At 62.8% G+C, this 15357-nt stretch overlaps 2 protein-coding genes and 1 long non-coding RNA gene across 4 annotated transcripts in view; 2 read left to right on the forward strand and 1 right to left on the reverse strand.

Moving 5' to 3' along the window:
• The first annotated feature begins 2098 nt into the window (after positions 1–2098).
• On the forward strand, positions 2099–4314 carry HOXD8 (homeobox D8). The gene is made up of 2 exons (XM_026123336.2): positions 2099–2912; positions 3469–4314. The coding sequence occupies exons 1-2, from the start codon at positions 2357–2359 to the stop codon at positions 3762–3764; spliced, it is 852 nt and encodes a 283-aa protein (XP_025979121.2). The 5' UTR covers positions 2099–2356; the 3' UTR covers positions 3765–4314.
• Positions 4315–5640: 1326 nt separating this feature from the next.
• LOC135328860 (uncharacterized) lies at positions 5641–7169 on the reverse strand. Of its 2 annotated transcripts, none has more exons than XR_010389995.1 (2): positions 7096–7169; positions 5641–5930 (listed from the first exon to the last, which is right to left on the reverse strand). It is a non-coding gene; the product is annotated as an uncharacterized LOC135328860 (long non-coding RNA). The 2 variants fall into 2 exon arrangements; XR_010389994.1 differs by having other exon boundaries at positions 5641–5933; positions 7096–7158.
• A 96-nt stretch (positions 7170–7265) lies between these two features.
• HOXD3 (homeobox D3) overlaps positions 7266–15357 on the forward strand; it is a 29328-nt gene continuing 21236 nt past the window's right edge. The window contains exon 1 of the mRNA XM_064514991.1: positions 7266–7397. The gene's annotated coding sequence lies outside the window, so the exon portion shown is untranslated. The remainder of the gene's footprint in view (positions 7398–15357) is intronic.

Here is a 15357-nt window from a genome sequence, read left to right on the forward strand (position 1 = left end):
ACTTTTTACGTCAAACTAAACAATAACCTAATTCCTCTCTGTTGCCTGCGTTAGTATGCGCCCGTACATGCGAACAGCCGCGGGCACACGCGGGACACCGAATAACGCCGAGGCGTGTGCGATGGGCCTGGGGTAGACAAAGATCCAGCCTTACTTTCGTTTACATCAATCAACCAATAAATACATAAATGCAAGGGCAAATAAAATAACAAGTTCAAGAGAAAAACCTAAACTCTGAAACTCCCACACACGGAGGATCCGCGGTGTAACCTGGGGGGACATGATCGAAAACGCGATAGCAGCGGGCTGCAAAGCTCCGCCGTCTCCGCTGGCTGCCGTGTGTAAACGCGGCGCAGTCTTTGCATGTACTTAATTATGGCTCTGGCAAGAAATTAAAAGCGGGTCAGCGAAATGCGCTTAAAAACGGCGTTGGGACCTGCGGACAAAACAGGGAAAACACAGGAAAATGCACAAAAAAAGGAAGAGCTGCCCGCGGCGGGGAGCGCGGCCCGGCCATGCGCAGCCCCCCGGCCCCTGGGCCCGGCCGCGGCAAGGCGCCGTGGCGGCCGCGCTGCCTTGGGGCGGCAGCAGCTCTCCGCGCCGGCTGCGCGCGGCGGAGGGGCCGCGGGGCTGCGCGGGGGGGGCGGGGGCGGGGGCGCGCCCTGCCGATCCGCCGCGCGCCGCCAGAGGGCGCCCGCGCTCCACCAGCGGCGGCGGCCGCGCCGCGCCCCCGCGCAGCGCCCGCGCCCCGCACCCGCCGCCGCGCCCGCCGCGGGGCCGCAGGGCCGGGGCGCCGCGGGTGAGCGCGGGCGGCCGCGGGGCCGGCGGGGAGCGCGCTGCCCGGGGCGCCACGTGCCCCCCGCGCGGGGGCGGGGAGCGGCCGCGGTCCCTGCGCGCTGCGCGTAGCTGGGGGGCTTCGCCCAAACGTGTGCGCCGCCCACCCCCGGGCCCGGGGCTGCCGGGCCTCCGCATCCCCCCGCCCGCGCTGCGCGGGTGCAGCGCCGCTGCGGAGCGCGGGCCTGGCGCCGCCCTGTCCCCCCGGGGGCCCCGTTCCGCGGGGCGCGGAAGGATGGCGGAGCCTCGGTCGAGCCTGGCCTCGCCGCTCGGGCCTCGAGGCTGGCGGCCGGGCGGAGCGGGGTCACTGCGCGCCGCCGGCGCGGGCTAACCGTGGCGCTCGGGGCAGCCCGGGCCGTCGAACCGGGGCGTGAGCGGCTCCCCGGCGCGGAGCCGGCGCGCAGGGGCGCGGGGGCGGGGGGGGGGGCAGCGCCGGGCCGGTCCCGCAGACAAAGGACCGGCCGGAGCCGCCGTGGCCTCGTCGCCGCCACCAGTGTTGGTGTCGGCCCACGGCAGCGGCCGCGCGGCTCCGGCGGCCCCGCGTGAGGCTTCGCCTGCGTTTTCGCCCCCGCCGGCAGCGGGGCTGCCCCGCCGAGCCGGGGGCCGGGGCAGCGCGCAGGGCCCGCGGGGGCGGGCAGCCCCGGCGCCAGCGCAGCGCCAGGCAGCTCCTTCCCGCCCGGCTGCGGCGGGGGAGCCGGGCTCGCTGGTGTCGGCCCGCGTCCCCCGGCGATGCGAACCGCTCACCCACACATTTTTTCCCCGTCCTCTCCCCCTGCCTCGCTCATGACGTCCACCGAGGGGGCAATGATGGAAAGTATATTCATAGGCATGATTCCCATTAAGTATCAATTAACCTGGGGCCTCAGCCATGCGTGCACGGCGTCAAGGGTAAATGTGCATCTCATTTCCCCAGCGCCCCGCGAGGAAATCAGCCGGAGTCCCGCCGGCACCGAAGCCCGGCCCTCGCCCGCCGCCGGGCCAGCCCCGCCGGGCCCGGCTCCCCTCGCAGCCCCCCGGCCCCGCGCCCCTCGGCCCCGTGCGCAGGCCGCATTGCGCGCTCCCGCGGGCAGCGCGGCCGCGGCTGTCGCGCCGGCTCTGTGCGGGGGGAGCGGGGGCCGCGGCTGGGGTGGGCCCGGCGGGGCTGGGCTGGGTTTTTCTCGCCCGAGGAGCGGCACATGTAAACTGAAGCCAAAAGTCCCCCTGCGCCGCCGAGCGTGTGTGTGTGTGTGTGTGTGTGTGTGTGTGTGTGTGTGTGCGCGCGTGTGTGCGCGTGTGCGCGCGGGCTGCTCTGTGCCTAATAGGAAATAGTAAAAGCAGTGAGGCAGGTCATTTTGGGAGCGATTATATTGCAGCCCTGGTCACCGCATACACGGAGAGCAGGAGCGGGGAGCGCACGGGCGGCGGCGGCGGCGGCACCATGAGCGCAGCGTAGAGGCAGCCGGCGGCGGCGGCGGCGGCGGTGGGAGCGGCGCCCCGCGCCCTGCCCGCGCCCGCGGCCCCCCCGCCGCTCGCCCCCTCCCCGATGAGCTCCTACTTCGCCAACCCGCTGTACTCCAAGTACAAGGCGGCGGCGGCGGCGGCGGCGGCGGCAGCGGCGGCGGCGGCGGCGGCGGGGGAGCCGGTGCCCCCGCCGTACTACGACTGCCACTTCGCGCCCGAGGTCAGCGGCCGCCACGCCGCCGCCGCCGCCGCCGCCGCCGCGCTGCTCTACGGGAACGGCGCGGCCGCCGCCGGCTTCGCGCACCCCGCGCCCGGTGCGGCGGGGGGCGGCGGCGCCGCCGGGGACTTTTACCAGCCGGCCGGGGGGAGCCCCGCGGCCGCCTACCAGCCGCCTCCGCCCCCCCCCGCCGCGCCTCCGCCTCCTGCCCCCTGCAGCGGGGTTACCTGTCACGGGGAGCCCGCTAAATTTTACGGATACGATAACTTACAGAGACAGCAGATTTTTACGACACAGCAAGAGGCCGAGCTGGTACAATATCCTGACTGTAAATCGTCCAGTGCTAATATTGGCGAGGAACCAGACCACTTAAATCAGAGCTCGTCTCCTGCTCAAATGTTTCCCTGGATGAGACCACAAGGTTGGATGCAGTAAAAATTTGCTTCCATCTCACGTCTGAGTTTGAAACTTTCTTTCCTCCTCCTGCTTCTTTCTCTCTGCCTCCCGCTCTCTCCCGCTGCCTCCCGCGCTCCCTGCCTCGCTCTCCGCGTGTCCTATAACCGCGACGGCTCGCGATAATAAAATAACGCAGCGAGGGAAGGAAACCCCCGCGGGAGGCGGCTGCCCCGCCGCGAGCGGCCTCAAACCCGCCTCAGCCCCGGCGCGGCCGGCGCGCACCCCCGACCCGCCGCCGCCGGCTGCCAGGTGACCAAGTGGCCCCGTAAACTCGGTCCCCTAAACTCCGGCGCAGGCTGCTTAGCGCATCTGCTGCAGCTTCTTCCTCTTATTTTTTTTTCCATGTGTACGGCTCTGGCTTTCTCCGTCTCCTCTGTTTCCCCCCCTCGTTTCTGCGTCGCTGCTCTCGAGGGGTTTCCAGAGGGACCCGAGCCCTCGCCCGCTCTCTGGCTCCGCTGCTGAACGCCTTGTTTTGCACGGCAACAGCAGCCACCAAAATCCTGTGTTTTTGATTTAAACAGCAGCGCCTGGTAGGAGGAGAGGAAGACAAACATACAGCCGCTTCCAGACTCTGGAGCTGGAAAAGGAGTTCCTCTTTAACCCCTATCTGACCAGGAAGAGACGGATCGAGGTGTCCCACGCACTAGGACTCACCGAGCGGCAGGTAAAGATCTGGTTTCAGAACAGGAGGATGAAATGGAAAAAAGAGAACAACAAGGACAAATTCCCCGCTTCCAGACAGGAGGGAAAGGAAGGCGAGGCCAAAAAGGAAGCACATGATCTGGAAGAAGAAGGAGCTGAAGGCCAGACGAATTAAATTTTGCCTTAAAAACCTTTGTGAATGTCTATCAAAAGTAACGAGCGCCATATCGCGGCATCTCGGCCCGATCCGCCCGCTGTAAAAGGTCCTGCCCTGTGGGACCAGTGACCCCCGTGTCCCCTGCTTGTCCCTCTGCTTCGGGTGCTTCTCTTGTTTGCGGTTTGGTTTTGGTTTTTTATCCGTGTTCGGAACAATATCTAGATTTAACAGTTCATCTGCTCCTGTTGGAAATTTGATGCAGAGTTTGTAGCAAGACGTTTCTAATGATATAAATATATATATATATATTTTTTGCAATGTTAAAAGACGGTGATTGCGGGCAACGACATAAACTTCCTAATGATAAGTACCAATAAGCGAGACATTTAACAATGCTTTATTAATCAAGACAAGTGCACTTGTACTATTTTAATTTTTGTTCTTATCTTATGTTGAGTAAATTAAATAAATCTAATAAATTTCGAAGAAAAAATCTTAGAGATATATTTAACCTTCTGCTATTGATGTTCGATTTAAATAAACCAAATTTATTCAGATACAAAATTTACCAGCTTCTCGATATCCCTTTTTTAATCGTCTCCCCCCATAACCTTCAGAGGCTCCCCGGCACTAGCTCTCCCCTCCGCCTTTGCCCCGACCCGCTGGCCGCCCCCGCGCCGGCTCGGCACGGCGTGCGCGACCACAAGCCCTGGGCGAGCCGGGGCCCAGCCTGCGGCAGCCGCGACCTTTCGGGGCACCCCAGCCCCGCCGCCGGCCGCCCCGCCGCCCTTGCGCAGCCGCGGGGCTCCGCGCAGAGGGGAGGAGCGCGGGCGCACGGGGGCGGCGGGGCCGCGGCGGGGCTCCGGGCCCTGCGGCACGAGGCACCGCCAGGACCAGGCCCGGCCCCGGCCCCGGCCCCGGCTCCGGCCCGGGAGGGGGACGGGGGTCGGCGGCGCTCAGCGCGGGAGGGCTGGTGGTCCCAACCTGCCCGCACGGCGCGGAAGAGCCGTCCGCTCCCACCAGGGAAACGGCGTAATTTATCTCCCCCTCTTTTTTACCCTCCCCTTTTCCCTTGTTGCGCGGCGGAGTCCCGCGGATCGCGTTATCCGGCCGCACGGCCGAGGGCAGCCCTTTTCAGGGATACCCCGCCGGGGCGGGAGGTGTTAAACCCTCCCCAAGATTTCTGCTCAGTTTCCCCCTCCGCCTCATGCCTCCAGCGAGCGACGGGGCGTGCAAAGGAAAAGGCGAAAACGCGCCCCCGACGTTAAGCCGTGGCCGGGGGCCGCGCTGGGCCCGACCCTGCCGACTGCTCGGGCCTCTCGGCCTGGCGCTGGGATGGATGCGGCCACTTCGGTCCATTTATTTTTCCTTCCCCTTCCCCCCCCCAGGCCCCCGCGCCGGTGCAAGGCACGCTTCCACTCCCGCACGGCGCCAGCTCTGCAGGGCGGCTCAAGAGGGAGAAGTGGCTGCTCTGGTTTTATTTTAATCACGTAATTGGTTAAAGCTTGTAAACGTGTGGAAACTGCAGCAAAGCCGCGAAGTAAACATTTTGCTGCATGAATTTGCATAAATACACCGGTACCCCTAGTGTCCAGGAAGGATGTGGGGCTGGTCGTGGCGATTTTCAGGGAACTCAGAAAATAGAAAGGTGTCTTAAAATAGTACCCGCTCTCCAGGGGCGCGGGCAGGTCCGGTCACCGGCGCAAAATACGCGCCTCTCCTCTGCTGTGTTTCTGGCCAAGGTTACTGCAGCAGCGCGGCGCGGAGCAGCCCTGCCGCAGAGAAAGCCATTTTGATTCCTCCTCCCGCAAGTCCTGCCGAGGTGGATGCCGCCTGCGCTGGCGAAATACCTAACGCAGACGTGCACATCCCAGTGAAGATTTCCTAGGCGATATTAGTTCGGGAATGAGCTGCTGCCATAGTTGCTTTTATTTTCCAAACAAAGAGAATAACATGAAAATATTCCTGATGAAGTTTCCGTTAGCGTTGCTTTCCCAGGGCAGACTGGGAACCCAGCCACATAGAAACAGGATAACTCCCTTGTGCACACTCCATTTGCAAAGGCCTAGGAGCATCGGGAGTGTCCATATCTTATTTCTTCAAGCAGAAATCTGTCTTTCTCGGTACTTATTACGGTATTTCCCGCCTGGCAGCTGTATTTCTCGCTCGTTTCTGCTCGGAGTCCTGCTAAGAGAAAGAGAAGCGAGGCAGGAGTTGGCGCGGGCGGATCATGGTGCCTCCCGTAAGACGGGGCCGCGGCGTCGGGGACGTGCGCGGCGGCGGCGGGAGGCCGTTTCCCAACGCCGCGGCTCAGCCACGCCGCGCTTTGGGTTTCCACGAAATATTTCTCTTCCCGCGTTGTCCAGCCCTGCCCGGTCGTACGCATTGCAAAGTCACCGGGAAAAATCCCGACGTCTTTGTCAGCGGACATACTGCACGTCTGTGCTTTCTAATTCGCCGTAGTAGCGTGTTCAAAAAATCCTAAATCTTTAGGAATGCTTATTTTTGTTAGCTCTTTTCTCCAGACAGGTACTAGGGACCCCGAGGCTCCTGATGGAGGGTGCTGCTATTCTCTAGAGCAGAATTTGAGCGAGAAACACCCCAGCGCTCACCCCGTGGGCCGAGCTTTCCCCACGGACACGGGGGGAATGGTCCCCGATGCGAACACGCTCTCCGGGCAGAGCTGGCCGGGGCGGCTGCTCGCGGGGCCGGGGGCCTCGGGAAGCGGGCGCCTGGGGGGAGGCCGAGCCCAGCGCGGGAGGGGGCTCAGCCCTGCGCCCGAGCGACCTGCGGGAACCGCAGCCTGCCCTCAGGGAAGGGCGTTGACTCGGCTCAGGGTATTTTTAGGTCAGCGGCGACTCCGGCCTCAGCAGCGGGCGCTAACGCAAGTGTGATTTCTGCTACCACCGCGGCGTGCGCGGGGGCAGAAACCGGCCCGGAGCCCCCTCGCTGCGGCCGCGCAGCCGGGGCCGAGAGCGGGGCGCCCCCTCCCTCCGCGCCGCCGCGCGGAGCCCCCGCGCCCTGCGCGCCCGCGGGGCCGCCACCGCGCCGGGGTGCGCAGGCCGCGGGGGGGCCGCGCGAGCAAGTAACAGTGCAGCGCGCAGGCGAAAGAAACATGGCGCTGGGAAGCAGTAAGTGCAAAATCCGCAAGGAATTGCAGTAAATTCCTTTTTGTTTGAAGAAAATTTACAACTCGGTAATAGACCTTTTTATGACCTATTTGGGCTCGTCATTGGCTGCGGCTGGTCATGTGCAGGCAGCGAGCGCTTTCATGGCCTTTTCCTGATTTCCCTGGCGAATTTCCCCCTGCATTCTGCCTGCGGAGCGCCTCGGCCCCGCTTTTCCTAACCTTTGTCTCCGCGGAGGTGTATGGCAGCCGCCGCCGCGCCGCTGCCCCGCTCCCCGCCGCCCCGCGGCTCCGCCGCGCCCGCGGCCGCTCCCGCCGCCGCCGCGCTCACGCTGCCCCGCCGCCGCGACGTGTCCGCGCCCGCGGGGGGCTGCGCGGAGCCCCGCGCCGCTTCCCGCCCCCCGCCCCCGGCCCGCCGCCCGCGCTACCGCGCTCTGCTCCGCGGCTCGGATTGCTACGCGGGCGCAAAATGGATTACAGCGACCCTCCAGGGCTCCTCCGCAGGCGGGCAGTGCCGCGACCCGGTAAGCACTCGGTCTCTCCCGGGCTGGCCGCGGCCCCGCGCAGCGCCGCTCCGCGCCCTCCCAGCCCCGCTTGGCCACCTGTGTCCCCGGAGCCCCCAGCGCTGCCCCCACCGGTGCCCGCACCGCGGGCGCGGCGCGCTGAGAGCCGCTGCGGGCATGGCTGTAGCTACCGCTAACCGTGGCCGCGCCGCGGGGGCGGCGGCCGCTGCGCGGGGCGGCGCGGAGACAGCGCGCGGTGCGGCGCGGAGACGGCGCCCGGCCAGCGGTGGGGCGCGAGCCCGGGCCTCCGCGCCGAGCCGCGGAAGGAGGGCTGCAGGGCGCGCAGCGCCCGCCGCCGAGGTTTCGTCTAATAAAAGGCCCTTCTGGTTTTTTTCTTTCGCTTTTTCTTTGCTCTCCCTCCCCGGACGGGCTGCCGCGTAGGGCCGTGGCTGTGTGCTTTGGTCCCCCGTTACGGACCTAACTTTAGAGCCTAACAGGTGTTTCCGGAGCAGGCGCGGGGCTGCGCGCGGTGGGGGGCGGCGGGCGCGGGGCCGGGGCGGTGCGGGGCGGTGCGGGGCGGTGTGGGGCCGGGGCCGGGGCCGGGGCCGGGGCAGGCCGGGCCGGGGGAGCCTCCCGCACGCCCCGCCAGGAAACGTTACGCCATCCTTGCTCGCCCTGCGCTGCGCCTGCCCCCGCCTGCGCTGCGCCCTCGCCCCCTGCGCCTCGCTCGGCGGGAGGCTCCCGGCCCGCTCCGGGGCGGCTGGAAGGGGTCCCCGGCCCGGGGGAGGGATTTTCGGGGGAGACGCTGCCCCAGGCGCCTCCTTGGCCGTGCGCGGAGGTGGTGCGCGGGTGCGGGGCCCGCAGACACGGCGGTGCCTGCACGCCTGCTCTGCGCGAAGCGCCCCCGACGCGGCACTGCTGGTTTAGAAAATTTTGAAATTTTGAAATATATAGGTCGGGTAGCACACTTTATCTGCTTCACCGATGTGTGTGTGTATATATCCCGTATCTGCCTTGCCTATGTATGTGTATATATCGGTTTCTACACCTCCACTTCACTCTGCGGAACGTACATGATTTTGGAATACGTATTTCCTCTTCATTTTCGAACTGTTAATGTAGGAAAACAGTTGCTTTGTATTTTGTGTTTACAACTTTGGTCAGTGATGGCAATGCACCATGCCGTTATACGCGCAGAGCCTGTGCCACTGCACTGGAGGAATTTAGCAAATCGTCGTTTACCTCGACAGCAGCCACTTACTTAACGGTAAAGCCAAATGTGTCATTAAACCTTAATCAGAGCGGCCCGCGAAGGTGGAAAGGTGTGGGACATGTCCAGGATACATACCCTGAAGCCGCAGAATAAATTCTTTAATCCATCCCCGGGTACCTACCAAGTCTATTAAGCCAGAGCCCAGTTAAAATAAGTTATAGGATATCTTTTCCGTCGTACTTATTTGCTCGAACTCAGTGCACTGAGCTGCTAAGTGACTTTGGAATTATTTGGAAAGAATCGTTTTTTAGCACAGCAACAGTTTTCGGGAGTAACCGGGAAAGCGTGCATTATGTTAGCTTTCATTCGAGAATCCCTCCTAGGTGATACAGTAATTATAATAGCTTCTTGGTAATAAATCTCTCCAAAAACTTCGAAAAATCCTGTCCTTGAGCTGTTTTCAAATTATTAGTAGCCTGGGGGAAAGAACAAAACAAAAGCAGGATGTTCCAACGAATTCTGGTGTGTGTGTGGGTGTGTGTGTCCATGTGCTGACACATGCGGATACACACATGCATTTACGAGCACACCGGTTTATTTGGAAGCTCAGCTTCTTTCCCTCGCAAACGGCTTCCTTCCTTCCTTCCTGTCTTTTTCTTGCGTTTCTTTTTTCTTTCTTTCTTTCATTAAAACTAAAGCACGCATGCATATGTGTATGCTCTTACATATACCTATGCGTGTGTATTCATAACAAATTGCGTATATATAATATATATGAGGTGTATTTGATGACCGTACGTGTGTATATGTATTATATACATATATAATGCAGAAGCGTGTATCTCTGTCGATGTGTCGGTGTACTGCGGTTTTCGGGATACCGAAGCCAGCTTTCTCACACCTGCTTCGTTTTCCGACGTGTTTAACAGAATTTATGACTCATCTCGTTTTTTCGAAAGGAAACAGGCGATTCCTACCCCCCACTTCACTGACGTACGTGCTGCAAAAGAACAACAACAGAAATAGGCGGCAGGAAAGGGCAGCGTGCGCTGCCCGGCAGCAGCAGGTACCCCGGCGCTGGCTGCCCCCCGGGCGGCCGGGCCGGTCCCGGGTCGCTGCTGGCAGGTGCCTGGCAGAGCCGGGCACCCCGCTGCCCCAGCCCGGCGGGTCCGCTGCACGCAGGGCGGGGGGGGGATGCGACCTGCGCGCCCCGGAAAACAGCGGGACTGGGCAAAGAAATACGCATTGGCTTCGTGCTCACAGAGCCGCAAACCCCGCCGATTCGTTTCTTTCCCAATAATATTGTTCTTTTGCATACGAATATATTTCTCACGGTTTTTTTATGAGCTATGGGGGCAGAAAAAATCCGAACAAAGACAGTATTTCACCCCTTGGTTGGCAGGCAGCTGTTAAAGGTATTTACGGCTCTACTGCAGTGCGGCAGTCAATGCTGCTGGTAGTAGCAGAGGAAAAAACAGGAAGTGAAAGAAAAAGATGAGGCGCAATAAACATTGCAGCGAGTCGATTGGGCCGGGCTGGACGCGGAGGAAGGATCTGCGCCAGAGACGAGAGGCAATAAAAGTGCATTCAGCGGCAGCCGGCTCCGCTCCGACCCGGGGGCTCCCCACACGCCCCGGCAGGGGAAGGGGGCCCCAGTGCCGGGGGGGCAGCCCACCGCGCCCGGCCGCTGCGCACCGAGGTGCCCGTCGAGGGTGCGGGGCCGCCCCGCCCCTCCCGGCCCGCAGGCGCGGCCCCGCTGTCCCGCGGCGGCGGACGGGGCAGCGGCCCGGTGCGCGGGGCCTCGCGGTGTCTCCGCGGCAGCGAGCGGAGCCGCCCCGCCCGGCCGCTGCCAGCGTCGGGTCGGCAGCGCGCCCCGGCCCGCGGGTAGCTGCGCCTCTCTCCGCGCGCGCCCCCGTCGGGGAGGCCAGACCCATCCGCAGCCCCGGCCCCGGCCCCCCCCGCGGCTCCCCCGGGCTCGCACACGAGCCCGGGCCGCGCCGCCGCCCGCCCCGTCTCGGGCCGCCCGCCCGGCTCCGCCGTCGAGGCCGGGCTGCGGCACGTCTCGCCGCGCGGCAGGCGGCCCGGGGCTGCGCCGCCCCGACGGCCGCGGTGGCCTCGGGGCCGCCGGGGCCGCAGCGCCCGCGCGGAGCGGCGGCCGCCGGGGGCGCGGCAGCCCCTCGCCGCCGCCGCCACCAGCCCCGCGGGCTGCGGCCCCCTGCTCCAGGAGAAGGCGCTGTAGGACAAGCCTGGCCGGCCCGCGCCTCCCGCAGGTGCCCTCCGCCTCGCCCGCCCCCGCTGCCCGGCCCCGGCCCCGCCGCCCCCGCCCGGCTCTCCCTGCCCGCCCCGGGGGGAGCCCGCGGGAGGCCCGGAGCCGGCGGTCCGGCCCCTCTGGGCCTGCCGCGGCGGCTTCACCCCGTCCCCGGGGCCGCCCCCAGCCGGGCGCAGGTCCCCCCGGGCCTCCAGCCCCCCGGGCCTCCTGCGGCCCCGCAGACCCGGGCGCCCGCGGCCCCAGGCCGCCCTTTGATGTCGGGCAGCCGCCGTGTCCTGCGCTGCCCCTTTGATGTCGGCGCCAGGGCAGCGGTGCTGCCCCGTCCGCAGCGCGCCCCCCGCCTCTGCCGCCCTCGGGGCTCGCCTGCCCCCGGGCGCTCCCACGGCCGCCGCCGGGCCCTGCTCCGCCTGCCCCGCGCCTCTGCCGCTGCCGCTCTGATGTGCGGGCGCGGTGCCGCCGCTGCGCGACTGCCCGGGCCTGCTGTGCCCGCGGGCGGCGCCCTCGGGGCCGGGGCCTCTGCACGGCCTCGTCCCAGGCCGCGGGCGCGGGGACCTCCGCGGAGGGGTCGAAGTTGCGATAGGAGCAGAGAGCTAAGGCGTCGGGCGCTGCCGGAGCGCTCAGCAGGTCTTTGAAGTCGGAGATGGGGCCTGTCATTTGGTGACTGTGTGGTCCTCGGGGTGGGACGCTGCGCTCATGTCTGTCAAGCAGCGCCAAGAGAGACAGTGTTCTACACGGGCGCTTCAGTTTTCCCAACCCTTTTATCGCAACAGTTACCAGAGGGAACCCAATTACTCGGGAGTTAATTCATTCCGTGTCTTACCCATCTCAAGATCATCAGTCCCCGAAAATGAGAAGAGTCATCAAGCCTAGGGAATGAGCTAGACAGAGCTTCAAAGTCAACTCTCACATCTGCATAGGAGATGTGACAGTCCTCATAATCCCCTGCTCGGGATCCCAGGGCTGGAATTACTCAGTTGCTGAAACTTCCATCTTGCTCCTAGATCACAGAGGTTTGTATCTCTCCGATCAGCTTCCCTCTGTCCCACAAGCTCGCCTTTCCCGGTCCCAGCCCCAAGATCTCCAGGACATTGCTGGGGCAGCTGTTTGCCGGGGAGCCCGTTCCCAGGGCTGCCCCGCTCCCCCCAGAGCGAGCGCCGGAGGCTGCGGGCTCCGCTGGCGCCCCGCGCACCGCCCCGCTCTGCCTGGCCCGATTTCCAGCGGGCTGATGTTTCCCTTGGGGAGCCGCCCAGTGCTGATAGTTCTCAAGGATTCATCTCTTCCCAAACTCGCATGGGCAGAGCTGGTGAGAGCAGCACCCCATTCCCAGGGCCATTCCGTGCATGGGTCCTGTCTCGCCGCCGAGACCGGCCAAGGGGTCAGAAAACATCCGCGGGGAGGGTGCGATGGGAAAGTCCCCCGAAACGTGAGAAAACCAGATTACGATGACGAAGAGTCAGGTTGCAGAATCAGCTGTTGACTTTCCCATCGCACCCTCCCCCCCCCCCCCCACCACGCTTTTGCTCCCATCTTCGCCGGGAAGCTGCTCCCACATCTGGCCGTCAGGCAGCGGCTGGCTGAGCGCCTCCGACGGCGCCGCGCTCGGCCTCCCCTCGGGGTCCCGCGGGCGCCCTCGACGGCGGGGAGCCGCGGCCGCCCCGAGCCGGCCGCACGTCGGGCCGCTGCGCCGCGCCGGGGCCCGAGGGCTGCTGCAGAGCCGCCGCTGAGCCCCTGCGGGCTGCCTGCGCCTGAAGTGGTTCCCTGGAGGCCTGTCAGGACGGTGCATTCGCCAGGGCCCCCCGGCTCCTTGTCCCGCTGCTGCCAGGCCGTGGGCCCGAGCACGGCCAGAGCCCCGTGGGGAGCCTGCCCGCCCGGGGGGCGCCACCCCGGGGGGGCCGCAGGCCGGGCCAGGGCTCCCCCCACTCCCCGCACCGCTCCGGGGGCCGTCGATAGTGCATGACGGTGATGCCTTTTGATTAAAGTATTTACACCGAAAAAGGAAAAGAGCAGAACCAAAGATAAACCTATATCATAAAGAAGATGCAGGAAAGAGAGGCTATTTTAAGGACTTCAGGATGCCTTTCACTCTCTGATGGAAAACCAAATTGGCCAACTGTGACCTGGGCAACTTAAATGCTATGACGAGAGTTAAGCTAGCTGCTTTAGGTAAAGTCAAGCTTGTATTTCTAGACTTGTTCCACGGCGATAGGAAGTAGCGATGCCAAATATGCGCAGACCAGGAGGGATCTAGCTCTCGCGTTTGACAGGCACCAGGCAGCCAGTGCCCCGCACAGCAAGGAGCCGGGGCTGGCTTGTCTCCCCGAGCCGGGCGCGGAGGCGCTGCCCGCCCGCACCTGTGGGCAGCGGGACCCGACGGGGCGGGCGGTGCCGCCGCGGGGCAGGGGCGAGCGCCCCTCGGCCGCGGCGCTCCCGGCCGCTCCGGCCGCCTGGGCCGGGCCGGGGTGGTCGGGGCCCGGCGCCCCGCTCCCCTCGGGCGAAGGGCGGCTGCCGGGGACATCTGACTTCCTGCGCTTAGACCCCTTGAAATTCTCATTTGCCGGCTCACACCCGGCTCCCTTCACACCGCGGCGGTTTTATTGCTTTATAGCCCCCCTCAAAGTTGCAGTCCTCAAGGATCTCGTCGTGGCAGGCTTCACACTTTCTCCCTCTCCAAAGCCCGGTGCCCTGGCTGTTCCCAGCAGTTTGGTCGCTTGCCAGCGCCCGGCGGGTGCCTGCAGAGCCCGCAGCCCGTGGCGCAGCTCGCCTGAGCAACAGTTTCGGGATGAACGAGTCAAAACCATTTTTCCAGCGGCGTCTGACCAAAATGTCATAAACTTCCGGGGGGAGGGAAAGGGGGCACTGCCTCCCCCCGAGGATTACCTCCCCCTCCTCTCCTGGCGATGTGCTTCCCTCTCCCCTCAGAGATGCAAAGAGCGGTTTGAACTGGTACCCACGGGGAGAGGCACCCGCTGCTTCCCCCGGAGCAGTTCGGGAGCGCTACCCCCCCCCCCCCCCCAGCAGCCTTCCTCGCAAGATGCCCTTTAAAAGGCCGCCCCGGGCCGCGGAGCTGACCTTCCGCGCATCCCCGCTCTTCTGAACCAGTCCCGTTTTATAGGGCAGATTCAGCGAACCTTTATTTAGCGAATAAAAGTTTAAAGCTGAAGGTTATTTATGGTTCCGCAGAGATAGGTCCTGAGTGGCTATTTAGAAGCACGTGATTCCAATAAACTTTGTTTTATGGCTTGAGAGTTGACAAGCCAAAATATAATTCCCACCATAAATTAGTTTAAGAGCATACAAGTGCAGATGCTTTCGGTCCTGGAAGCAGTGATCGGGGAAGTGGTAGCAGGAGCTTCTGCGGGAGCGCGGCCATGGAGACACCTCTGCTCCCAGGTTCGCCCTGCCGCGGGGAAGCTCGCAGTAAGTCCGCTCTCCGTCCTCCTACCGCCACCGACGTGGCCGAGCTGCTGCGAGGGCTTTGTGCCTCCTGAAACTGCATGCGAGGGGGGTACAAACACCGCCTAGCCCAGAAACCTTAAACGAGCTTTGCCCTGAAAAATGAACAGGTAGAGCTCGAATAGCTAGGGAAAAGCTGCAATTAGCTCGCTGTTCCCTGCCCGAGATTTCTGGATGCAATGAAGCATCTTACTTGAAACTAACCTTAAAAAAACAAACAAAAAAAAAAACAAAAAAAAGGAAAAGGAACGGAACAGCAAAGTATTGTTTAGTGCCGAACTACTAATATTATTCCACTGTTCTTGCAAGCTCTGAGTGTTATCCAGAGAAGGGAGAACTTAAAAAAAATATAAAAGCAGTGTTGGGAAGCTCTATATAGTGAACTATTGTTACCTAGGCAATTGCTCTGCATGTAATACAGCAACTCGCCAAGATAATGCAGGAAGGCGAAAGAAGAGGCGAAAATTTGCTTACAGCAGAGGACCCCTATATTGGTATTTTACCTTTAAATATACGCTGCGTTTCAGGAGCATTGGACTGAATGCGTGCTTTTTTTTCTTTTTTTCCCCTCATTGTGATCTTTGAATGTTTTTATTAAAAAGATTTGAAGGAAAGTTCAAGTCAAATCTCTCCTTCTATAACGCAAACAAAGACGCATGGCTCTTGGTTAATGTTTGGATAATTATGTGGTCTTAAAGGCTATCTATCTTGGAGTAACCCGAGACCTGTTCCTGTAATTTTTTTCTTCTTTCTGTGCTCAGCATGGATACGGTGCTGCATGTCATGTTGTGACATTTTATGGGTGATGGTTTAGCAAAGGTGATCTGAATATTTCATTTGTAAGCGATTGAATTACCACAGAACAAAAAAAGGCCTTTGTTATTCTTTTTTCCAGTAGTGAAAGAGGGAGGTCTGCCTTTTCATCCCTTTAGAAATTGTGTGGTATAAAATCAAGACTGTGAATATTAAAAGTGAAAGATCACAGCCCAGACAGAGGGAAAGCATGTGTTCATAAAAACTGCCTGTATGCAATGTGCTCCTCATTC

The sequence above is a fragment of the Dromaius novaehollandiae genome, chromosome 7 (assembly GCF_036370855.1).
Source record: "Dromaius novaehollandiae isolate bDroNov1 chromosome 7, bDroNov1.hap1, whole genome shotgun sequence".
In the NCBI taxonomy this organism is placed as follows: Eukaryota; Metazoa; Chordata; class Aves; order Casuariiformes; family Dromaiidae; genus Dromaius; species Dromaius novaehollandiae.